Source organism: Hakea prostrata, chromosome 1 (genome assembly GCF_041222555.1).
Source record: "Hakea prostrata isolate BN-2017 chromosome 1, UWA_Hpros_2, whole genome shotgun sequence".
NCBI lineage: Eukaryota > Viridiplantae > Streptophyta > Magnoliopsida > Proteales > Proteaceae > Hakea > Hakea prostrata.
The window spans coordinates 65052804-65080219 of NC_142600.1; the positions used below are offsets into that span (position 1 = coordinate 65052804).

The following is a 27416-nucleotide window of genomic DNA, read 5'->3' on the forward strand; positions in this document are numbered from 1 at the left end:
GAAAATGGGAAAAATTCATCCAATGCTCCAACCATAAATCATATCCCGTTTTGTTTCATAAATCCAGCTTACTACTTAAAAGGTCATGATTCACAAGGACCAAATTCATTTTACCAATTTGCTCTATAATCTTTCAATTGTAACTAGGAAACTATATTTAGAACTCATAAATATAACACACAACCCATACAACCAAACTTGTTCCCTTACTTCAGACTAAATGCTGGACTTTGAAAGAATAAAACAATTCATAAATATAACATACAACCCAAACAACCAAACTTGTTCCATTACTTCAGACTAAATGCTGGACTTTGAAAGTTCCTTTTATTCTTTTGCGTTTCAGATATGAAAAGCATTGTGTGATCTGTGTTTGGTTATACTAACATTTATGTTAAAGCACAACGTGATTGATGACACCCTCACGTAACCCTGGGATACAGGGCCAGTAGTACAATCTTTTCTAAGAAAGCAGCAGGCAACCTACGTTTCAATACCTTGCTGTTTGGAGTCAAATCACAAAGGACAGCAGTAATTTTAGGTTTATAACCCTGCTGCCTAGGTCTGGAATTAATGGACAGCAACCAATCTTTCAAATATCCTCACAACAGACCACTTATATGGCTTGAATCCTTTCTGTCCAGGTCTGATTAGCAATGCACAGCAGCAAAATTCTACCCAAGGGACCCTATGCTTGCTGGATCTGGTTACATCACACACAAGGTAACAAAATAGAAGAAAGAAAAATGCATGTTGATTGAATTAAGAAAAGCTAAGAACAATCTTCTATAACTAGAAATATCAAGGAGTCAAACACAACATCGAGTTGAAATCTTTCCACGAACAAGTATAGGGTTTGATTCTTATTAGCATACCTTTGTAATCCTATAGTACTAGACCAAGAGAGGTAAAACAAAACCACCACCAACCCCTCCCCCCTTAAAAAAGAAAAGAAAAAAGAGAGGTAATAACTCATTTTTTTTTTAAAAAACCCTAGCTTCACTGTAACATCTCTTTGGCATGGAAGCGTAGGGAGTCCTAAAACATCTGTAAATAATTCATACCTAATCATAAGATTCATAACCCAGCCTATGCTATTTAAGGAACAATCAAATAATATTTGATAACACTAATAAGGACTGAATAATTCGTGTGTGCCAAAAGGACTAATCAATTAACATCTACAACTTTAATAAGCACTACATCATGAAAAATAAAAAATAAAAACCAAGTATTAGGATTTCGTATTCAACCCCTGTAACTATGTTTCAGGTCCATAAAGTTGGCCGATTACAAAAGGAACACAACCAACGAAGGCCCACAAACCTATCAACCTTATGTTGTTCCTCCAAAGCAAAACATTTCCTGTTTGGTGCCAATCTGCATCATCTTCTTCACGTCTTATTCACTTTTTTGTCCCCAGTTACTAGGTCAAGGTAGCGGATGTACAATAGTCAGTTTGAACCATTCTAAAACATTGTAAAACGTCTACCTCTGCAATTAGTTTAAGACAAGCTATTTCTTTGTTTCATACAAATGAAAAATTCGTCACCAGATTCAACCCCTCCTGGTGAGTGTTGCCATTTGATCCTACAATAAAAACAAGCCCAAGACCCAACCCATGTAAAGGACTATCACTTAAAACCTGACCCCTTATAAGAATAAGCTTATCATCCAACCATTACCATAAAAAAGTCTGAAACCACAAAATCAAATAATACAAGAGACCTAACATAAAAAGCAATCAAGCACAACCTCGTACAAAAACAAAACATGCACATCCAGATGCATCAGATGCCCTGCAGTGTTAAGCATGCCTAATGGTCATTGTTCCCTTAGAAAGACTTAGACAACTATGAACATAAGGTACATATGATACTTCAACAGATTGAAGCATCAAAGCTCTGGGATCTAGCACCATGAATTATCCAACTAGTATTGGACACGAAAGTCAACTAATACAGTATCCAACAAAGAACAAGGCAAACAGACTGTTTTGGAGGGACCAACTTAAAGTTTCGCATCTAGAAAAGGTCTTGAAATACTGATTCACACATTACCTGCTCCTATTGGCAGTTCACTGGCAATCTACCAATGTCCTAGACTCAGAATACAAACAGAAAAAGCGGGGACACGGCATTTTCCTCTCTGGGAAGATAGGGGATGGTCAGACTCGAACTAGTAAGGTACAAATATTACATTATTATACAGGGGGAAAAGGCAACCTCAGTATCAAAGGCTTTTGCACAAGCAAAGTCCAAAGAGGCAGTTTTCCGAACACAGCCTTACCCCAGCAATTTTCTGCTGAGAGGCTGTTTCATCACCTTAACCTCAGGCTACAACTGCAGTCCACCGACCATTGCGCCAAGGCCCACCCTCTACCAATCCAGACAATGGCAAGCAAACTTCTTATGGTCAATGCTCCACATTATGCATTAGTGAAATATGTATGTTATAGGGTCAGCCTTCACCACGTATGGATGAGATATGCTAACAGATCCTGGAATTGTTAATGGGCACCACAGAGGCAAGAGGAAGGTACATATATCACATGCAGAAGCCGGTAAGAGGCTTTACTAAATTCAACAGTAAGTAGACAGAAATGTTCTTTGAGAGCAAGCAGTAGAAATACCCAACCTAAAGGAAGGTACATGTATCAAAAGCAGATGCAGGTAAGAGGTTCTATTGAATTCGACAGTGAGTATAAAGAAATGTTGTTTCAGAACAAGCTGTACAAATACCCAACATTTGCAACTGGACATGAGGAATTCCAACTGAGTATCAGTTCAAATAAAATACAAGTAAACAGCTATTTGAGAAACCTGGAGAAAGTCAGCCTAGAAAAAATTTCAGTGCATTTTTTGCCCGTACAGTATTACAACTACAACATTCCAAAAAATGGAAGGATGCAACAAGCCCAGTTTAGACTAGACCACAAACTGACCTAGTAAAGGAACCGAATCACAACGATTAAATAGGGGAAGACAGGAAGTGGCCCAAAATAGTTAGTGCAATGGGGGACAGGGGAGTCATTTGATGCAGGTAAGGCCATGCAAAATCAGCACCGTCATATCAACCACGGCAAACCTGCAACAAGATACAAACTAACCAGGAGGCTGTGCATTTCTCACCTAAAGAATGGTTCAAATCTTTTCTGCTGCCAACTGAGCTTCTTGTCCGAATAGAACAGGATTCTATGTCATCCACAAGCTGTTAAAATGAAACATAACCAATTTTCAATACATCAGCACAATTTAACCTCAGACTTCTAGAAGATCACTGGAAATGCAAGTTACCTGTTCCCACGAACTATTAACAATTTTTAACGTGGCATCATAATCACATTGTTTCTCTTTGAACTGACAGAATTTATCATCAAGGGCAGAATATTCAGCCTTCTGAGCTTCTAGCTGCTGAACAAGCTTTTGATTTTGATATTGCAGTACAGCAGTGTCAAGCTACAAGGAAAGGAAATTCGAAGCAAATAAGCCAAACTGGCATGATGACGAAGAGTCTAAAGTCATGAAGAACCTAAATTGTTAACTTCAACTGAATCTACCAAAAAAATTCAGACATACAGAGAAAAACACAAAACGTATTAGCAGCACAGAGAGAAAGAGACAAAAAAATAAAAATAACCACATTTCCAAACATAAATCCCTACAGGAACTTCAACTGCAAAAAGCCACATAAACGTTGTCAACTAGAGCTTAAAAACTCCCTCAACCTGAGTAAAGCATTCAAATATGGAATGGTAAAAATCTATGAGAGCAACAGGCAATTTTTCAGCCACACCACTTACATGCGCATATAATGAAAAAACCAAATTTAAACAATAACCAAATGGAAAGAAAGTAGTACAACCTCTAACTAAATTTGACTCTGCCTCTTCCATAGATCATTTAATTCATGATTTAGTATTTAATCCCCATCAAGCAAGCTAGGCTGGAGACAAGTTCACAATTTTCCAGGCAAATGAACCAAAAAGATGTTCCCCCGTTAAAAAGATAAGTAAGCAATTTTTTAAAAATATTTAGATTCTAACTGTTCCAATCGGTGGTCGGTTGCAGTCTTTAAATATATTAGTTATAGTAGCGCACCCTTTGCATTCCGTTTAAGAAAAGTAGGGCTTATCACTGAAAAGACGGTAGAGTAATTCCTTGCCAAATTGTGCACCTTGAAGTTCTTCATTTTCAGGGTAGAGCCCAACTACCTTCCAAACTATGACTGGAGAGCAAAAATGAGTTTATGAACCATATCCAAGCAAAAAATAGAAACACAAAATGCCAGAAAGCAAGAGCAGATGGACAGTTCTAGACTTCTGCTAAATAATGAATACAAGTGACCAAATATTATGACACTTGCTCAAAAAATGAATCCTAGCCTATCTCTAAGTGTGCGGCGAGGAAGTGCAAGCATATTGTACTGGAATCATTCATCTCATAAACTTCCTTTTGTCAATATCATTGCAGTTGTTTTTCACGTTCCTTTAGTTCTATATAGACTTCCATCCAACTCACAGGATCCCAAATCTTTCATAAGTAGAAGAAGAAATATGCCAAAGTTGAATATTCTACCAACAATGAAAACAACGAAGGAGGCCACAGAAAATAACAGCATTAACACTCACTCATGGAAACACGAAAAGGATATTTTGCTTATTTTAGGAATAAGTATAATAGTTCTGAAAATTATCAATGATCTAAAATAACAAAGAAATAATTTATCAACATAAACGATTCATGAATTTAAACCCCAAATTCAGTCTCAGCAAAAATATAAGAGACGATCCCTGATCCATATCACAAACTCCATCTCCTATATTTTTTATATGCCTAGTCTGTGATGAAACTGCTTCTTAACCTAACCAATACAACCAAAATAGCTCCATAACCACATAATTCGCTAGAATGGTCAAGAATTGTACAGAGTGGAGAATAAGATAAAAGGAGGAGGAAAAAAGAAACCTTTTTATCTTCCGAAAATGGCAAAAACGGTTGCTTCTTAGCAGCAGCGGCCGTGGGCGACACCGAACTCAAGTGCCGTCGCTTCCGGTCTGGCTCACCTGTGCTTCCCATGGGCATAGAGAAATCCCTACACAACTCCTTCGTTCTTTGGTCACATTAGGGCAAACAAAAGCACATCACTCCTCTGAATGGTATAAAAGCATCCCCATATAAAAATAATAAAAGGGTCGTTCTTTATCCAAGTAATTGATCTCCCTGTAAACCCTAATTCATATACAAAGCTCCAAAAAGCAGTAACAAACAGATGGGTGGGGGAAAGGATTGGAAAAGGAAAATCTAGGGCTGATAACAATATATCACGGAATAGATAACCGTTTCAGTTATGTGGTGAACCCTATTTTTGCAGATTCGAATTGCAGAACCAATAAGCAAGATCAAGTTCCTATCACTGTGGTGCGCGACTGAATTGCATGATACAAGAAAACAGGAGAAAATGGCCTCTTTTATCTCCCTCTCTCGTTCGAGTCTTTTTTCTATAGTTCTACCAAGAGGAGAGAGAAGGCTGGATTGCCTCATTATATACACAAGCACAAAGTTGTCAATTAAGTAAGCGCGAAGGGCTTATTTGGTATTTCAAATAAAATGCAGTTGCTTCTCGTTCCGTTGTAACTTCGCTTCGTCATTGCTATTCCCGTGCCTTTCTCTTTCACTATTTTATCTTTCTTTTCTGGGGGGTTTATAAAAAAAGAAAAAGGAAATTCCTTTTGGGGTATAAATTCCACAAGGAATTCATGTATTAAGATTTTTTTTTCTTATTTGCCATCTGGTTCCGTGGGAGTTCGACGCTTCACAGTTAAGATGGTCCCTCCCAATCGGCTTATTTAGGCGCAATTGTGCTCTCTTTCAAGCTCAATAAAGACTAAGGCTCTTTTTGGTATCAATTCTCATTATCTATTATGCCTATTTAAAATAAATAAGTATAAAAATTCATTATTGGTCAAGAATGAAAAATAGTTTGGTGAATTTTATTGAAAATAAATTATGAAATGGAAAAAAAGTTTGGTGTCAAGATAAAAAATTATTAAAAATGATAGTAAACAAGTGAGAAAAGAAGGAAAAAGTATGGTTGTTATAAAAGAATGTGTATTGACTATTTTACCCTCATCTTACTTATAGAACTTTAAGTAAACTTACACAAATGAAGATAATGAAATTCTCATCATAATCCATAATGGACAAAAAGTTCATTATGGATTTTGGAGGTTTTTCTATTATTTTAAATAAAAATAGAATTCAGGATAGATGCCAAACAATTTAAAATAATGAAAATTTATCATAATTGACAATGATAATTGATACCAAAAAGAGCCTAAGGTAGATTGGCTTAATGGATCCATAATGATTTATATAATTACTGTACTAATTAAAGCACGTGTTTTGAATATAATCAACGGATAGATGAATAAATACATGTAGTATGTTCTTGTTGTAGATCTGCGTTCTTAATTTTTCTTGAATCTTCCAAAACCTTTCACTCTTTGGAATATTTATTGAGAGTGTGGAAACAACCTTAAACTCAAATATTACACATGATACTACAAGACCCAATAAGTTATTCCCTAACCAACTAATCCCACAATGGTAAAAGTCAGTAATACCCTGACTAAATATCCTGAATGAATATGGGCCAACATAAATGACAAATGTTAGTTAAGCCCATAACTCAGCATGGACTTGATCATTATAAACCATTTGGGTCAAACTCGAGTTGTTGTTTCTAGTAGGGGAAAATAAATACCCCGTTTGATAACTCATTGAACAAAATAATTTATAGTGTTTCTTTGCTTAGAAAGTAGAAGGGAAAAAAACTGAAAATTGTTCCATAAAATCTTTTTGTTTTGCATGATTTCGAGTACATCAAATTTTTGCTTCGATAAACACTTTTGATGCAATTGTTTATCGAAGCAAAAATGGGGTGAGGGAGAAAGAAAATAAATGAAGAAATTTGTTGGAAAAGTATTAAATGTGGGTCTCATTTTTTTATTTTCCATATTTTTCTACAAAATCCCACCTATTGTGTAAGGTATTAAAAAGGCATGAGGTAGGAAAGTTAACATACAACCTCACTAAATAAGCTTCTTTAATTAATAAAACTTATCTCCAACTTTTCTATCCCCATTAACCAAACAAAGCACACTTTTGGAATTTTATGAAAAAAGTTTGTTTTTTTTAAATTTTTCCCACCCCACCTTTATTAACAAACAAACGCAGCCTTAGTGGCAAAAAGGTGAGAGCTAGAGTTGGAAGAGGATAACAAGAGTTGGGGTTGGAATTGGAGTCAAATTTGGAATTTGAGTTGCAATAGTACAAGGGACATACTAACCATACGTTCCATGCTCTAGTGTGAGAATTATATTAACTTGATCATTTATCAAACGTGGACGAGTATTGTTTTGCTTTTAGAAGCAAGTTTTATCAACTGCCTACAAAATATCTATGCTTCTAGAAACACTCGTAATTGTTTATGGTGTTTGTCGAATCATAAACACTTAATAGGTGATAAGAATAAAATAACACCAAATTGGGTTTGACCACAGTTTGGTCAATGACCCCGGTCAGGACTGGTTCGGAGGTTGAACCAACAAGTAGCGTAAGGGGAAGGAACCCGACGGTTATGGAAAGAGACGTGCTCCCATAAAATTAGAGATACACAATCGTGCTATGTATGGAAATCTCAACTGACTCAAAAAGAAAGGGGAAAACCCTACAATTAAATGGCCACCAAGAAGGATCATCAACGAATCCAACGATCGAGAACGAAAGGTAAACCTTATGTAAACTAAAGGGTCACACAAAACAGAGGTATTTGAATCATTTCCCTCCCTTATTGTTATTCAATTAAGCTCTGCAACTAGCCAGATCTCTATGGTGATCAATTGCTGACTTAACGATCAGAGGTGGCTTCCCGACCTCAGAGTTGGCCCACATCTGAAGTTTGTTTTGCAGGAATCCAAAGGTTAACCAATTTTTGGACGTACCATTGGCGTCGTCTGTAGAAAACGCTTCAAAAAAAGCCATGGTAAACACCAGATCTACGATTCAAAGGCATCAAAATCATAATTTTCAAGTTCCTTTGGAGGAACACCTTGCTCCTCCAGAGGGAAATCGTATTCGTGAAGGTGAAATACACGAAGAAGAAGAAATAGTAAGAGGTGCCCGTTTGAATTGTCCAAACAAAGAGATCCAAATGATTCTAGTCATTTAGGAGCAGATGAACCAAAGCCAACAACAAATTAACCAAATGCAGGTAACAACAACTTAACCAAATGCAGGTTTAATTTCTAGAGATGCAGGCAATGCTCGAAATGATGGCCAGACGCCTGGGAACCGCAAGGAACCCGAACCTCCATGTTCCTGATGAGAGGAGAAGACAACCCCAGAAGGACTGAAAGTATAAACTCCATAGCAAGAGGATGTTCTCCACGCAGGGAAAGAAACCCGACCGAGGACAAGAACTTTCGTCAGCCATTGGAAAGAAACCTAAGGGCACAGAAAGAAGAGGGTGAATGGTTGGGAATAAGAAGAACGGATGAATTACCAAGGAGAGATGATCCAAAGGTGCGGGATTGGTCCCAGGGAAGTTGAATGGGAACGCTATTCAGGATTGAGAGAGGAGTTCAAACACACTCGACAACATCTCAACGATCGGATAGAGACAATGTTCGGACACCAAACACCCAGGCGGTATAGATCGATCAAGAATTGGATGATATAAATCAAATATTGGGACAACTCACGAAAGCCAAAAAGACTGATGATATATACTTGGTCATCAGAAAGAACCTGTTCGTTGAGGCAATAGCCAGATACGAATTCCATCATAACTTCAGGCTCCCCAGCTTCTCTTTGTTCGATGGATGTGGGGATCTAGTAGCCCACATGAGTTACTACCAGCAAATAATGGCGGTTGCTGTGAATTCAAATAAGATTTGTGCAGAGTGTTCGAGTCTTCACTGATGGAAGCAACTCATAAGTGGTTTTTGAACCTACCGTACGGAAAGATAGTTGATTTTGATAAGCTTGCTCGAAAGTTCATCGATTAGTTCCAAAGTCAAATACAGACCAAGAAGACTGAAGAGACTTTGTTCACCTTCAAGCAAGCAAAGAACGAGTCTATTCGAGATTATTTGCAAAGGCTCAACAAAGCAACCATGGAGATCGAGAACTTGGACGAGCAAGTGGCCAAAACAGCACACTTCACATGCCTTTCCAACATACGACTTCTGGAGTTGTCATTGCAGGATATGCCGACCACCTATGCCGAACTTGTCCAAATATGTAAAAAACAGGCAGAAGTAACGGAAATCCTTAACGCTCGACAGGGAAAAGTGAAGGCAGCTAACAAAGAGCAAAAAGCTTCGGAAAAAGGCCAAGGTTCGAGAGTGCAAAACAACGATCGGGTAAGCAAAGGACGGTGGGGATGGTGGCAACGTTCACCCAACCGCGCTGAGTATACTCCTCTAAATGCATGACGTTTGGAGATCCTGATGCAAATCAAGGATCAGGATATCTTGAGATGGCCACCCAAGACGACATCAAAGCCTGAGGAAATAAACATGAACAAATATTGTCATTTCCATAGAGATTAAGGGCACTACATTAATGATTGTAGACATCTGAAGGCGGGTATTGAAAGGTTAATATCTCAGGGACATTTGGCCAATTATATAAAGTGTTGGGAGGAAGATCGAGAAAGAAGAACAATTGGAGAAAAGAGGAGAGAACGATAGGGAAGCATAGACCATCGCTTTGAAGCTTCCAACTCCAAGAAAGGGAAGGAGATAGAAAGGACCAGTCATTTCCCAATCATCACAATATTCGGGGACCAGAGCTCGAATCCCTCAGAAGCTTAAAGCAAAATCAAAATTTGTGGGATCAGGAGAGGCGATAAAGAAAATAAAAAGATCGAACGCTGAGGAGAACATTGTGTTCATTGATGAAGATGAAAAAGGTGTGTGCTCCGCATGACGATGCGATTGTGATAAAAGTAGAGATTGGCCGTTAAGAGGTACATCGGGTGTTGGTAGATACAAGATCAACTACAAATCTTTTGTCTATGGAGGAAGACTTGCTGAAGCCAACCTCGACCCACCTATATGGCTTTGCTGGATCCTCGGCCATGGCAGAAGGATCGGTACAACTGGACCTAACAATTGAAACTTTTCCGAAAGAAACAATAGTTCGGGTAAATGTTTTGGTTGTTCGAGAACTCCCTGCATATGATGTCATCCTCAGGAGGCCATCCCTCACAAAGTTAGGAGCTATAGTATCAACTAAGCACATGAAGATCAAATTCCTGACCAGTAACGGTGTTGGAGAGGTAACTTTTGATCAAAAAACTTCTAGACAGTGTTATATTTCTTATTTGAAGGATAAAGAGGGACCAAGGAAGGCTATGACATTGCCGATTGAGGTTAATGATGATCGGGACGAAGAGATAATGCAAAGACTGGAACCTATTGAAAAGCTGGAGAAAATCTGATGAGCACATTTATGGGTGAAATCTTAGGGCATAAAGCATGCATTTTACACACTTAGAGTGGAGCTACCTTGGGTTTTATGTTGTTTTTGCAGATTTTATGAATTTTTAGGACTTGAGCGAATATCTGGAGTTTTGGGTATTAAACATGCGGTTTTGCACGTCAAGAGGTCCGTTCAAATTCTTAAGTGCGAAAGTGGGCCTGATTTGGAGCATGATGGGCTAGAGATGCAATTATGAGCCAACTCCAGAATATCTTGTAAAATTAGATTAGGATTTTTATTTTATTTTTCTTTATTGTAATTGAGAATTGTATGGGCCCCACAAGTAGTCAAAGACTAGGATTTTCTATTTTTTTTAGAAGATTTTATTTTGTTAGATTTTATTTATTTCTCTAATTAGTTTCTTCTCTCTCTTCCCACTTTCTATTATTTTCATTATTTTATTTTATTCTTTTTCCTTAATTAACACAATCGTTTTTGTAAAAGCATATATTTTTTTCCTTCTTTCCTTCTTTCCTTCTTTCCTTCTTCCACTCTTTCTCTTTCTTCTCCACCTTCTCTACGTGTAACTCAATCTTAAGTTTTATTTTTTTTTATTTTTTCTTTTTCTCCACTTTCCTTCTTAACGTATTTCTATTTTTTATTTTATTTTATTTATCCCCACATTCTCTCTCTCTCTCTCTCTATCCTTATTTCTAACGAATTTTGCTCTTTCTTTATTTGTTTTCTTTTTCTATTTTACTCTTTTGTTATTATTATTATTATTAGTATTAGTATTATTATTAGGTATTATTATTTTATTTTTTTGTTTGTAAATTATTCTCTTTCTTCTATAAATATTACCTCCCTCTTAGGTCTAAGACACACTTTACTTTCTCTTTAGTTTACTTTAGTCTTACACTTTACTTTTTCTTTAGTTTTACTTTAGTCTTGCACTTTCTATTCTCTTTAGTTTGCTCTAGTTTTTTCTAGTTATTTGATTAATTTGTGGGCTCTAGTTCTAGTTTTTAGATTGAATGTTTAGGAAGATTGAAGTTGTGTAATTTTTCTTTTATGCAAGTGTAATTCCTTTAGTTTTATCAATGCAATTTCAAGTTCAAATTCAATTTTCAAGTTTGAGGATTCGCTTTCTCTCTGGGTCTAGCAATTGCAGATCTAATTTATTCTAGATCTGGTTGTTAGGGTTTGTTGAGATTCGAATCATTTATTCAAGTTTTGTTTGGAAGATGCAAGTAAGTAAGATTCTTCAATAATCTTCTCTCCCCCCTCCATTCCCGCTTCTATCTACCCCTCCATATTCTTAATTTAGGATTTAAATTTCAGCATTTACTTACTGTTCTCCCTTCCCCTGGATCCTTGATCAGAGATGCCTACAGTCGTGCCTCTCTTTGGTTAAGGCTTCCTTTTCCTTTTATTGCTTTGTTATTTACTTTCTGTTATTTACTTTCTGCCTATTCATTCATCATCTCGGACCACATAACCGGAGCAAGCCTACAGTCGTGCCTCTGCTTCTGGTGACGGGTGGTGTTGCATCTGCATTTCCTTTTTATTTTTATTGTTCGCATTTTTTTTCTCTTGTCTTTTATTTATGCATTAGTTATGTTTGCTTTATTTTTTTTTCGTTTCAATTCGATTGCATTAGATGTATGGATTAGGGTCGTTGATTTAGTTTAAGTAATAAGTTAACAAAACTTGAATCATTCCACTCTCGCATTACTATTAAGAAGTTGAATTCTAGGTGGCATATCTCCCTGAGATCGACCCGTTAGCTACACGATACTGTACGCTTGCGGTTATTTTATTTTGCAAACAAAATCCAATTGGATCCTTCCAAAGAGGAGAAAACAACCTTCATCAGGTAAGAACAATCTGCAGATTTCAAGGAAGAATTGGTATTCGTATTGTTAGCAGCAGACATGCCAATAATAGATCAAAGCGTTGCAAAGCACAAGCTATGGATCGAACAAAAGGTCAAGCCAGTAATCCAAAGGATAAGGAACTTCTCGATCAAGAAGCATGAGGCGATAAGAACCGAAGTGGAAAAAATGAATGGTTAGGGATTCATTAAACCAATCGAGTGCCAAACCTGGCTGGCCAACGTTGTAATGATCAAAAAGGCGAACGGAAAGTGGCAGATGTGTACCGACCACACATACCTAAATAAAGCATGCCCGAATGACTGCTACCCTTGCCCCAAATTGATCTCATAATCGATGCGATAGCTGGCTATGAGACTTTAAGTTTTATGGATGCATACTCAAGTTACAATCAAATTTTGATGAACAAGGAGGATGAGAAGTTCATTGCGTTTATGACCGACTGAGAAAGCTTCTACTACAAGGTTATGCCTTTTGGGTTGAAGAATGCTGGAGCAACATATCAGAGAGTTGTGAACAAGATCTTCAAGGACTTGATCTGGAGAAACATGGAAGCATACATGGATGATATGCTTGTGAAAAGCCTTTGGCGTTTGAGTCATGTTGCAGACCTAGCGGAAGTTTTTTTTATACTTAGGAAATATCAGATGAAACTCAACCCAGAAAAGTGCACCTTTGGAGTTTCACTGGGAGAGTTCTTGGTATTTATGGTGTCCCAGAGGGAAATTTAGGCAAACCCAATTAATATAAAGGTCTTAATAGATATGGAGCCTCCAAAGACCGTTTGGAATGTACAGTGCTTAACAAGACGAGTAGTAGCTCTGAACAGATTTATTATGCAGTCAGGAGAACGATGCCTACCATTCTTTAAAGCTTTGAAGGATTTGAGGGGTAGCAAAGAGGCACGATGGACAGAGGAGTGCCAAAAAGCTTTCAAGAGCCTCAAAGAAATGTTGGGGAAGCCACTATTATTATCTCGACCAGAGAAGGGTGAAACGCTACAAAAATACTTAGCATCTTCGGCTTTTGCAGTAAGTGCAGTCCTCGTTCGAGAAAAAGATAAGAAACAACGGCCAATCTACTATATTAGTCACGTACTCCTTGATGCGGAGACCAGATATTCAGAGATCGAAAAGCAAGCTTTGGCCCTAATTGTCACACCGACCCGCCGATCTTGGTTACCTGCCTGACAACCTGTGGGTGTGATCCATCACAGGATCCACGATCTTACCTATCAATAATAATAATGCAAGAAATAGATAATCAATAGCAATAGCAAGTTCAAAATAAATAATCAAAGGGATTACAGGAGTCCAAATACTCCAATGAAATCAATGTTCAAAAGTAAAATTAAGTTCAGCGGAAGCAATCAAAATAAACTAAATAATCTTCCTTTCAGCTTCTTTCTCTAAAGCTAAATAGTGCTCTTCATGAATAACAAGAAAGGGGGTTCTCCAGTTCTTCTCCAAAGACTTCTCAAAATATCTGGCAATCTGCATCCTTCAGCCATCAATGGGTGCTATAAGCGCACACCAAACATATGCATGAGGCTTCGTGGAAGCTATCTCCATCTCCCACTGAGGTGCCACATCTTCTTCATATGAGAGAGTTCAATCATACTATCCAATTTTCGAGGATGTGCAACCATCTGTACAGTTTAGTATAACACACAAAGAAATGAATGAGTTCTGACAAACTCAATAAGGATAACACATTTCTCGTACATATGTCAACACAATCAGCAATGTACATATATCATGAATGATATGCAATAATATGAATGCTACTAAGATCTAACTATGCAAGTCTCTAGATAATTGACATGCTTTAAGATAAAACACCAGTCCTCCTCTGGGTAGGTCTAGTCACTCTGATCTCTCACGGACTGGTTACCTCTATTGGGATCCCGGGCAAAGGGGTTAAGTCCTCATCACGCATCCATGATTGGGGTTTAAATCAACACTCTCTTATCACGACCATTGGCACGAGTACTTGCGCATGTCGGGGTTTCTAATCCAATGCCAGATCATAATGGTAACATACTATATGAAGTCCAGATACTTCTCCTATGACACCCACCAACTTGGTTCCTTATCCTTCGCAACCTAGGAATGAGAACCCTCACGGACTGGCTACATATGTTGGACTCCACTCTCTAACCCTATGGTCATCCACATATTATTGGGGCGGAATGCTCTCATGACTCCTCACGACACCCAGGCCGCTCTTTGGACGTCCATGAGCCCAACCCTAACATATGCAACCCTACCATTGCATGGTCAACAGTGGACCACTGAGTCTCTGCATGGACTGATTATTGTTGTAAGATGAAATAGAGTTACATCACCATTGTCATGGGTCATTTGGCTTCAATTCGCCTACCGAAAGAGTAATAGCATGTAGGGTACCTAACCATGCAATTATAAACTCCATAGTTATGTCATCCAGCAGTTATGATAATGCTAGAGGCATCAGTAGCATGTGTCCCATCCCACAACCCTCTGATATCTCAAGCAAAGATACTCAATTGAATACCCTTTCTATCACAGCTACATTGAATACCCTTTCTATCACAGCTACCCCACATCATTCATCATCATACCATAATCAGTTGTTCAATATCATAAAGTGATAAAGTATATAAAAACATCACAAACAGCAAGTGTATGACAATATTATAATGAATTATACGACTATAGCAAAGTACATGATCAATAAGTAACGTAAGAAATAACTGATTCATCATATAGCATGTCATTGCATATAAACAAGATAGTGTGCCATTACTTGTAATTAAGTAAAAGTTCACTATAACGCAACCAAACCACAATTACAAGACATCCAATAGACTCAGAGAACACCTAAACATAAGGTTACAATAATACACAAGAGTCATGAGTCTAATCAAAGTAAACACAATTCTCAAACAGCCATTGTGAGCCAGTCGGTCGCTTGGGCCTGTCAGTTGGGTCAAGCAACCGCCTCAAGCGACCTCCCCTGTTACAGACAGTCATCCAACTCCGAAATTTAGACTTTTGATCATCCAATTTCAATCCGGTTTTGAGATGATCTTAATTCGAATTTCAATCTTAACAAGTCTATAACAAAGGTGCAAATCAGTAACCGAAAATTAACACAAATCTATTATCCAAATCACCTCCCTTGAATAGATCTATCATTTATTCAAATGCATGGATTTGTTTTCGGACAAGATCTTCTCAAACACATTGATTAGGGAATAGAACTAATCACAACTAGGTTACCCCAACATAAAAGAGATGGATCTACACCATTCCAAATTGCGGGAAGAGAATGGAGTGAAGGGAATTCACTTACCTCTACCAGATTTGCAAACAGATGAGGAAAAAAGATCCATATCATAATCCACGCTTCTCTCACCTTCAAGCATGTGTTTTTTGCCTTTTAACCGTCCACAACAGCAATCCTGAATATAATAATGAGTTAAAAACATGGGGTTTGGTATTTATAGAGGATATGAGACAAATTAGGGCAATTTCCCGCAAGTAGACCATAGCGGTCGCTTGGGCGGCTTGCTATTCTTCATGCTTTTGATTAGTTGACCACCTATGGATTATTTTATTATATTAAGGAATAGGCCTACATATATTTTGTGGGCCCACACATATTTGACAAAAATAGGTAAATTATTGATAATGATATTTTTTTCAACAAGATATAGGTAAATTAAAGCATCATTAAAAAAAAAATTACACGACTTTAACTCTAAAAAGTCAGATGCAAACAAAATTTTTTTAGGTAAGAGATGCAAACTAATGGTAGTTAGTTACCTTACTAATTGTAGACATTTTATTTACAACATAAAATCAAATAACAAAAATTGCAGAAGAAATAAGAAACAAATAATATAAAATCAAATAAAAAATTAAAAGAAAACAATAAATAAATTGAGAAAGACACAAAGTACCTAATTGTGGATAATATTTTTTCCCAAATTTTCCTTAACCCATACTTATACAAAGGGAATAATAAATAGGAATAAAGAACAGAAGAGAATAAATATGAGGGTAATTTTCATCTGGACCCCTGAGGTTTGGTCCAGGTCACTTTTAGTCCAGTTTAAGTTTCCTTTTGCATATGGCTCCCCTGTAGTTTTAATAAATGATTAAATAAGGACAATTTTAACAGAAACTGTTAATTTAATAAATTGGTGACAAAAATACCCTTGTTTGGAATTTTTTTATTTTTTATTTTAATCTACTAAAATAAATACTATAAAATAAATAAATAATAAACAGTCATCCATTCCCTTTGAACAGTTATCGGTCGGAGTCGGAATACATTCGCCGTTGACGAAGAAGATTGAGGGAGCCACATTTGGAGATCAAAACCATACCTGTGATCCTCATTTTTTTTTTTTGGTAGAAATACCTGTGATCCTCATGCGACTGCACAAAAAAAGAAAATGAGGACGACTTACTCTTCTTCTGCTACTACTGCTGTCTCCGTCTGCAACAAGGGTAACTGCTCTTCAAAAGTGTTACCTTTCTCATGTTTCAAGCTTGGATCAGTTGCTATTTTTCTTGGAAGTGGATCTTTTGCTTCATTCTGTAGAATCGCAGAGGTAAGCATTGACAATCTGTTCTTTTGCTGTGGGATTATTGAATACATGAATATACCCATTTCTAATTTTCAATTTTTTCAGGTTTCTGATTTTGTTTGATGGTCTTTTTTCTTCTTTCTTACGGGCTTTCTTTCTTTTTTTTTTTCGATTTTTTTCTTCTTCTATTTTAGAATGGATTCGTAGTTGACGTTCCTCTATATTCTGATAGAAAAAAATCAGTTTTTCTTTTTGGCTTTTGACTTTCTTTGTTCGTTTTTGTGCTCTTGTTTTGCTATTTTTGGATTGTGGATCCATCGTTTTGAATTTTTTTTCTCAGAGAACCAGTGGTGAGAACAGGTATGGTATCTGACAAATAATCTTTCATCTCAGATCAGAATCGAATTGAAGTTTGAAATTTGTTCCTCATGACTTCCATTTTGATGATTTTTAGGGTTTGAGAGGTTGTGATTTGAACTGAATTCAGAACGATAAAAGCAAGTTATTGCTGTTAGGGTTTCCCTTCTCGCTTGAAAATTCGATGTTGAAGACGAAGCCTTTGTGGGACGAAACAAAATAAAAAATAAAAAATTCCAAACGAGGGTATTTTTGTCACCAAATTTATTAAATTAACAGTTTCTGTTAAACTTGTCCTTATTTAATCATTTATTAAAACTACAGGGGAGCCATATGCAAAAAGAAACTTAAACTGGACTAAAAGTGACCTAGACCAAACCTCGGGGGTCCCGAAGGAAAATTACCCTAAATATGAAGAAAATATGAGAGATGTGAGAGAATAAATAGAGATTGAGGAGTTACTTTCTAATTAGAAATGACATTTTGAACATCTAATAAGATTTTTTTCAAATATTTCATTTAACCCAAGCTTATAGAAAGAGAAGACAATAAATAAATAAGAAGAAAAGTTGTGGGAGATAAGAGGGGAGAATAAATAGGGATTGAGGAATTAGTTTTTAACTAGGGATGACTGTCAACGCAGAGCTGTTCTAGTGGTGAAAAAACAAAAAATTATGGATGACATTTATACCTATTATTTTACCTTTAGAAATTGTTCTCAATATTTTTTGTTGTAAACAATTGTTCTCAATATTGAAGGGGGCCAAATAGTGATATCTCACATATGATAAGAGAAAAAATGGGAAAAATGAAGAAAATTAATATAAAAAGTGAAAGATTAATGAAATTATAAAAAAAAAAATTAAAAATAACAACGCAAGTGTACGTTATCGTAATAAGTAATATAATGATAAAAAAATCATTCCCTCTAGGACTATAGATTAAGTACTAAATTAATTATACCAACTTTATTCAAACAAATAATAAGGAAGATAATTATTCTAGACTATAATGCAATTTGAAATTTAAATTAACATTTATTAATAGCTAAAAACCTAGGAGTCAGATTTCATCATAACTAAACATTCCCACCATTTTATCCCTCTTTATAATTTGACAAATATTTTTCTGATTGATAGTCGAGATACCCTTCGCTATTTACTAGTTTCTCTCGAATACCAATAAAAATTCTCTCAATTGCTAACTCACTATATTTCTATGTGGGTTAAAACAAATAAGAAATCATTAAATTCTATGGATTCCCATGTAACAACTACACGAATCATACATGTAATTCATGTCTTTTACTCTAATGAACTAAACACATAAACCCCTCTAAGTTTATTATAATTAACAAATCAGTTGATTAGTGGCCAATTAATCAAAAGCATGAAGAATAGAAGTAAAAACTCAATCAAAGGAAAAAATATTCAAAATTATATTAATGAATTCAAGAGTATGTAATTCATGTCTTTTACTCTAAATGAACTAAACACATAAATCCCCTGTAAGTTCATTATAATTAATAAATCAGTTGATTAGTGGCCAGTTAATCAAAAGCATGAAGAATAGAAGTAAAAACTCAAACAAAGGAAACAATATTCAAAATTATATTGATGAATTCAAAAGTGGAAATTCAAAGATAGACTACATATGATCTTAAAAAAATTAAATTAGTTTATACTAGAAATTAAAAACATCACAGAAGAGTTCGAGAACATTGAAAGAAGATGGAGAAAAACTTATTCCCAAACTTCAGATCTCCAATGTCAACCAACGTCTCTAAAAATCGTCCTCTACGCTCATCACAAGCTCCAAAAAGGTTCTTTATACTTTTCCAAAGCTGTCTAATTATCAAATAGACTCTTTATATAGGGAAGATATATTATAATACTCTTTATTGTTAGGAAATCAAAGTTAAGTGACGACGTAAATAAGTTGAACTTTTTTTATAAAAAGTCAAAAGTACCCTTGGAAAAAAAACCCATGCGCTTGACTCATCTTCGTCACCCTCTCTGTATCATCTACAACCACTTATCTTTTTTTCTTTATTGTATATTCATTATTTATATTATTCCACGAATATTCTTTTTCTTTTCATTTTCTTTTCATTTTCATCTCGTTGTAAAATTCTCAAAAGTAAAGGCAGAAACTTCTGGGCAAAGACGCAAAGACTGGTGGTGGTAGTTGAAGCAGAGATCGAGTTGGACACTTGGACAAGATGACTTGGTGGTGAAGGCGGTTGGTCCGTACTTGGTGTTCTTCCCTTATAAATACGTCATTCTTATAAATTCCAATTAACTTCCAAACCGGGAAAAGAAAAAGCTGTGATTTGTATAAAGAAGAGGAGTGGAAGCTTTGAACTAAAAGGATTTCATCGTGTTTAAGGTTGTGATGGTCTTCTGCCATTCCTGTTCCAAGTTTCGAAATGCAACCTCTCCAAGCTGCACTTCAACCATCTTCGGAAATCTTTTTGCAGAACCAACACATGTGTTCGGGAACCTCTGCTTATCAAGTTCAGAATCCAACTTTGCATAGCCATTCTTCTTATGATCGTGATGACGGATTGCCTGGTCCGCTCGAAACCCTAGCTCTTATGATCAAGACTCTATGCCTCCTCCACAACCCACCCTTTCATCGAACGATCAATATCCGCGACATTTCTGGAAAACTTTGCCGAAAACCTTGTGCCTCCTTGTGAAAATCACGGTTTCTACTCGGAAACCCCTAATCCAGCTCATTCGAAGCAAAATCCGGAGAATGGAGCTTCGTTGGGCGCAGAATTATCTTCTGCGAATGCGAACGTACCGAAATCGGAGATACAGAGGCCTTTGTTGTCCGGTAGCGGCATTACCAACACTTGCAGCGGCAACGACAAGAACGGTTCTGAAGGAGAAGAGGAAACCACTAGTAGGCGAAGGCGTCGCAGTAGGTGGGATCCCCCGTCGGAGTCTGACAACCACAATGATGATTCCGGTAGCGGCACTCGTAAAAGGAAATCGAGATGGGCCGCTGAGGAACCGAAGCCAATTCTACCACTGCCTGATTTCATGATGCAACTCACAGGAGGTATTGACATAGACCCTGAACTCCAGCGTTTAAATGCTAGGGTTGTTGATATAAATCGTTTGTTACAGTCTGCGGAGACTGGTGTGCTCTTGGATGATCGCCTTGAAGGTGCTCGTTCACCTTCTCCTCCACCTGAATACGATCCTCGTACTGGTCATCGTACTAATACCCGAGAAGCCAGAGCCCGTAAAAAACTTGATCAAGAGAGGATCGAAATTATCTCTGAAATACTCAAAAGAAATCCAGCTTTTAAGCCACCACCAGGTTACAGGCCTCCCAAACTTCAGAAGAAGCTATACATTCCCACGAAAGAGTATCCGGGTTACAATTTTATAGGTCTTATCATCGGACCAAGGGGAAACACGCAGAAGAGAATGGAGAAGGAGTCGGGTGCAAAGATTGTTATTCGGGGTAAAGGATCGGCTAAAGAAGGACGGTTACAGCAGAACAAACCCGATCCTGCTGAGAACGAGGATTTGCATGTTTTGGTTGAAGCTGAGACGCAAGAAGGGCTTGATGATGCAGTATCGAGGATAGAGAAACTGTTGCAGCCCGTCGACGAAGGAATCAATGAGCACAAGTGACAAAACTTAGGGAACTTGCTGCTTTGAACGGAACTATCAAAGATGAGGAGTTTTGTAGGCTGTGTGGTGAGCCTGGTCACCGTCATTTTGCCTGCACTGCTCGTTCTTCAACTTTCAATAGTCATGTACTTTGTAAAATATGTGGAGATGGAGGTCACCCCACCATAGATTGTCCCATGAAAGGCACAACTGGCCAAAAAAATGGATGATGAATATCAGAACTTCTTGGCAGAACTAGGAGGGTCCGTCTCTGATTCGCTGACAAAGGAAAACTCGTCTGTGCCGCTTCTTGGTTCAAACAGCTCAGGAATTAATCCTCCTTGGGCTAGTGGCAGCAATGCGGGAAGTCCTTCGAACACGTCTCACCCTGGGTTGGGTTTGAGTGCAGTTAAGAAAGAACATGATGATAAGAACTTGTACATTGGGTACCTGCCACCAAATTTCGATGATGATGCTCTTATCCAATTATTTTCACCTTTTGGTAATATTGATCAGGCAAAGGTTATTAAGGATCGGATAACTGGATTAAGCAAAGGTTATGGTTTTGTTAAGTACTGTGATGTTTCACACGCCAATCAGGCTATAGCTAGTATGAATGGTTATCAGCTGGAGGGAAGAGTAATAGCTGTAAGAGTAGCAGGCAAACCACCTCAGCCTGTTGCACCTCCAAGGCCTCCGGCTCCACCAATGCCAACTTACCCCATACCAAATCAGGTTCCTGGTGGATACGGATACCCATCTCAACAATATACACCAGGTGGACCTCTTGGAAATATTCCACCTGGGAGTCACATAGGTGCTTCTGTTCCATGGGGAGTACATGTTCCTCCTCCTTATGCTCCTTTTGCTCCCCCACCTCCTGGCTCAAGTATGTATGCCCCTGTTCATGCTCAATCTACATCCGATGGTTCACAGTGTCCTCCTCTGCCTCCTTTACCCACTACCTCTCCTGATTAACCATCTCAGACCATTCCCTGCAGTGAAGCACAACAGTGTGCCCCTCCTGGAGTGCAGTCTCAGAGTAACTCTTCTGTACAATCTGTGCCTAACAATATGTATGGGAACTCAGTTGCTGGAGTTGCACAGAATGTTCAACCTCCATATCTTCCTACTTTGGGTAACCCATCCTATTTTGGTGTTGTACTGCCACCAGTGCCTCATTCAGCTGAGGACCATTCACAGAATTTGGGAAGTGTAGCCTGGGCTTCGGAGCCACTACCACCACCTGCAAGCTATGCGGAAAAGACAACTTATAGCACAGATTTTGAATATGAGAAGTTCATGGCGGAGATGAAATGACATGGCTCAGTTTCTGATTTCCCCTTTCCAGGTTAAGGGGTAAGTATGCCACATTCTTTTGCTTCCCACGATCCCCTAAATTGAATTGGACTAACCATGAAAAAATGATGGATTACTAAAGAATCTTAATTAGATGACAGTGTTAAATGTTGATAGATTTCTCTTTACTAAAATAGGTTGTGACACTCTTTAGAAAAAATTGGCATCTAATATAACTCAAGCAGAAATACCTTTGTTAGTTTTTATTTGTATTGACTATTGAGGCATTAATACTTTGATCTTTTTATGTAGCAGAGTCAATCTTATCGAAAGATTAATGGAGAGACAAGCATAATGCTGATCAGAAATATTTTTTTTCTTTCTTTTTTACTGAATTGTGCCACTTAACCATATATTTAGTCATTTCTGTTATTCTTTTATCATTCATTAACTTCTTTTTCCTTCTGGTTTTGATTGTATTCTTTTTGACAGGCTTGAGGTTTCTCGGAGGCCTTGTGAACTGTTGCTATACTTCAACTTGTTGGAAGATTGAGACTGACATCTTTAACCTTGATGTGCTGTTATGCTTTGCAGAGACATGATAGTGTATCCTAGTTGGAGTAGCTGAGTGGAGAGCTTCTAATGGCATTTATCTGCGGGACATCACATGTGGATAACGCTTATTTGCTAAATATTTTTCTCTCTCTCTTCTTCTTCTTTTCTTTCTTTCTTTCTTCTCTTCTTCTTCTCTTTTTATTTTTTTATTTTTTCTTTTATATTATCACAATTGATGACTGTTTCTTACACTTGGGTTGGTCACTATTTTCTTCAATGTCTAACTTCTGTTCTGGATAGCACTCTTTTTTTGGGTGAATTAACACTCTTTTTCATTCTAAGGCTCTTGTTACTATCCTCGGAAAAACACATTGAAGCATTGTATTTCATACCTCTTCATCCAAAGTGGAAGCTTCATGCCTAAGAATACTTGGAGCAATTTTGGGTATGTGTGAGGTGCTTTTCAGTAACTTTGGTTTGTGAATTAACAGTCTTGTTCATTCTAAGGTTTTTGTTACTATCCTCGGAAAAACTCATTGAAGCAGTGTCATTCATACCTCTTCATCCAAAGTGGAAGCTTCATGCCTAAGAATACTTGGTGCAATTTTGGGCATTTGTGAGGTGCTTTTCATTAGCTTCGGTTTGTGAAATAGCACTCTTGTTCATTCTAAGGCTCTTGTTACTATCCTCGTAAATATGCATTGAAGAGTGTCATGCATACCTCTTCATCCAAAGTGGAAGCTTCATGCCTGAGAATACTTGGTGCAATTTTGGGTACGTGTGAGGTGCTTTTCATTAACTTCGGTTTGTGCTAATATTTGCATTTTTGTAGCCTAACGTGCCTTCTAGTTCTTAAATGGCAGGTCCAGGGATAATAGGTTGTACTGAAATTGATGATGCATGGCTTCACATTCCGTTGTTGCTTGAATACATTATCTTTTCTTTTTTGCGTGGCTTTTTGCTCAGCTTCTAGTGCTCATGGTTTACTAGTATTTAGAAAACTATATGTTTTAGCTACTGAAGGAAAGAGTTGCCATGGCTGGAAGCTTGAGGGTGATACAATATCAATGAGTATACCCGTACAACTGCTTTGCTGCTGGTGGAATGATGGATCAATATGTGAGCCGAAAAAAGGGCCGGGGGAAGGCCTGGCCCTCATCTTTGATTTCCACTTCCCTTCCCTTAAGGCTACCCTACTCATTGTTCCTTCTGTCAGTGTACACTCAGTCGATAAATCCACTGGTCAACTAGGTAAACTGAGGAAAATATGATGCTGACTTGTCTATAAAAATCATTCCAAACTTCTTCTCATCCAGCTAAAGAAAGGAAAAAAGCTGATTTCTGTTTGAAATTGCTCAATTTACTTGATATGCAATATCCTTTGTTGAGAGGCTTATGAAACCTAATTTGCTTATCATTTAGGTAGACCAATTATAGTCTGACTCACGCTAGTGACTCTTGAAAAGGTAGAATTGATATCATTAGTTGTCATCACCATCCATTTTTAATATCCTATCCTATCCTTTTCGACCGCTTACTTGAGGTGTTTGTATGAAATTACTTCACATGATGTATAAAATGCAATCACACTTGCTTGATGTGTCTTCAGAAATAAAGAATATCTTTAGTAAAATTATGTTGTGCCATTGGAGTCAATTTATATGAATACTTTGGTTTATGATTGTTAGACATCCATTGTCTTGCTTTCCCTGTAGATTCTATAGTAAGGATCAAACTTCAAAGTATTGATCAATTCTGGTGGCCATTTACAGTTTCTGTCTGTTAGAGATAGTGAGACATAACATGATGTAACACGATAGGCGGAGTCCTTGTATCATGTTTTGCTTATTGAGTTCGGTATTTAGTTATTAGTGTCCTAGTCTTATTGGAGTTTTATTCCCTTTTGGTTGGAAAAATATATGTTTAGGCAGGTATGATTGAGTACATTCTATTGCCCACTCCTGTTTACCCAGTGTTCTTGCTTCGTCTTCCTCAAGCTCTCTTTCTTCTTCTTTCGACTCTGTACTGGTTACAGATTATGAGATTGTTTCCACTATTATTCAGTGTGTTCATGTGCCATGTAATGTATTTTCAAAGATTCTCTTGATGGCTAGTACCATTGAATCATTTCAGTGTATGCCTAAAACTAATCGTTCTGTGTCTTTGTTCTATTACCATCTGTTGATCTTCTTGGTGAGTACGTAGGATGTCATCCATGGATCATCCTTTTCCAAGTTTTTTGTCTAATTTGAATTTTCATGCTTAACCATACTATGAAGAAACTCAGGGCAGATTGGCTGATATTAGTTTGCATGTTGCAGATCCCAGCTGAACTGTTTGTTTTGTCCGTTAAGCCTCCTGTGGCTTTTTTTGGTAGCTGTGTGTGCTGGTACGTATCAATGATAGAACTGTATCTAACAGGTTGTAGAATATCTGACATCTGCTCTTTCATTTTGCAAGGAAAACAACTAATGTAGTATTTGTTTCCTGGAGTGGTTTAATGTAGGAGTAATGATCATGACTAGTTTTCCTTGTATCATGGTCTGAAACATTCTGGGAGGGTCTGTCATTAGTCGATTTTTGGTTGTTGCATGCAGCCCAAATCTGTTGACGACCGAACCTTGCGCCTTAATGGGTTGCTGTATGTGTTCGGATTTTGCTATTTGTATAATTATCTGAAATTCACGGAGTGTCCATTCTTAGTTGGTCTTAGTCATTGCATCCTCTCCTTATCTGCTACTTGAACTATGAGCAATTCACATTGACTGGTTGCTGTATGTTTTCAGGTTTTACCTCAGCTTTCAAGTTTCTTATCTTGGAAATGTAAGAGAAATTCGATTTCCCTTTTGCATTATGTGTTGTTTTTCCTCCAGAGGGCCTCCTCAATTCTCGGTTCCTTGTGATCCCGTCCCCTTCTTTTGATGGTTCCAAATAGTTTGACCATGTCTTGACCTTTGGACGTAGAGAGGAGAAAAATCTAATGATGTTCTTAGAGCCATTTTCTAACATTTCAGGTTGTGCATTCTGTTTTTGGAAGGAGATAGATATTTTCTCGAGCAAACTGAGACGCTAACCAACCCCCACCAAACAAAAAAGGGGAATAAATTCTCTGAAATATCAAGTACAGATCTACAATGGCTTCCCTGGGAAGGTGCTAAGTAGATATAGGTTGCCACTATTTTTGTTTTCCTGGATTTATTAAATTGTTTGTGTTTTTCTTGTGCATGATATCTTCAAATTCCTTGCTGTATTGATTTTCTTGCATATCGTTAGACTGTTTTACTTCAATTCGTATCACAGAGTCGTAGCATTTAGTTGCATAAGTATCTGACACACTGGATGTTGCCATGTGGTGTTTATTCAGCTTCGATGTTTTCATCTCACTGTGATTTAAAAGTTCTCAAGGCAATGCCACTGATGGCGGATCTGCAGGGAGAAGGGGAAATTGTGGGGGAAGAAGGAAGAGGTCACACAATCACTTCCCTAGAGAGAAGTGAGATTTATCCTATCCCAACAGTAGTTTCATGGCTCTTCATGGTTTAGCTCTTTTTGAGATTGCCATTATAGTTTCCTTTATTCCCTCGCTTCATTTACTTTTGTGATTTCTTTGGCATTGATTTTGTTCAATACTTCATTGTTTGTGCTTCTCGTAATGCTTGGGATGCCTGCTAGGAGTATGAATAATTCCTCATCCCAGAAAATACTGCTTGTGGCCCTTGCCCTATTAAAAAATGTTGGGCTACTCAATCGCTCGTTCCATCTCTTAATCTACTCTCAAAGTTGGGGATCTGACACTCATTTTCACGCTGATGTTCGAAGAAGATGAGAAAGATTGTCAAGTTGGTGTTTGAGAGAACAACTCTCATTCATGTTTGAATCAAAATTTGAGGATTGCGAGCATGCAAAGGTTATATGCCGCGAGGGTTGCAGAGGATGGTGAGAATATTGCTGAATGGGTTGCTAAATCTGGTTGGGTTTGATAACGATTCTGTTTTGGGGTTCTCTATGCTGCAAGATGTTGATAGGGTATGTTTAGATTCCTATGGGGGAGGGTCGTCAGTTGTCAATATTGCAAGATTTTGGTAGGGTATGTTAAGATTCATCTGTTGTTTGATGGGAGTATATGATGCCTATGGCACAATAAAATGCTTAGGGCTTGTATGGTATGGTAATGTTCTTGTATCGTTTCCTGTTTATAGGTAAGAAACAGGTTTTTCTTACTGGTTGTGTTTGTTGAAATCATGTGCGGTTAAAAAAAAAAAAAAAAAAGCATTTTATAAACGAAAAGATGATGAAGCAAGGAAGAAAGCCGGTTATGTTTTGATGTTGAAAAGACAGAAATACCCCTGTATAATTTAAAGCAGATTTAAAAAAAAAATTAATTATTTTATTTTATTTTGTGAGAAGTGCCAATTTATTTCTAAAAGTTGATTCAAAATTGCCAAAGCATCACTTCATTACAATATTGCACCAAACCTTAAGAACATATTGGATTAACATACATGATTTTTACTGTTTCTGGTCCAAAGAAAACATTAGAAACAAGAAAAGAAAAGAAAAAAAAAATTGTTACCATGCCATCCCTTAATGGGGGGAAACTAATAAGTTG

The 27416-nt window shown here is 37.3% G+C and overlaps 1 protein-coding gene and 1 pseudogene across 2 annotated transcripts; one reads left to right on the plus strand and one right to left on the minus strand.

Moving 5' to 3' along the window:
* Window positions 1-83: 83 nt before the first annotated feature.
* Window positions 84-5503, minus strand: LOC149029426 (E3 ubiquitin-protein ligase BRE1-like 1). The gene is made up of 3 exons (XM_089141863.1): window positions 4968-5503; window positions 3297-3458; window positions 84-3210 (listed from the first exon to the last, which is right to left on the minus strand). The coding sequence occupies exons 1-3, from the start codon at window positions 5082-5084 to the stop codon at window positions 3073-3075; spliced, it is 417 nt and encodes a 138-aa protein (XP_088997989.1). The 5' UTR covers window positions 5085-5503; the 3' UTR covers window positions 84-3072.
* Window positions 5504-19538: 14035 nt separating this feature from the next.
* Window positions 19539-27147, plus strand: LOC149029427 (splicing factor-like protein 1 pseudogene; annotated as a pseudogene). The gene is made up of 2 exons (XR_016171161.1): window positions 19539-22312; window positions 22745-27147. The product of XR_016171161.1 is annotated as a splicing factor-like protein 1 pseudogene (transcript).
* Window positions 27148-27416: the final 269 nt, after the last annotated feature.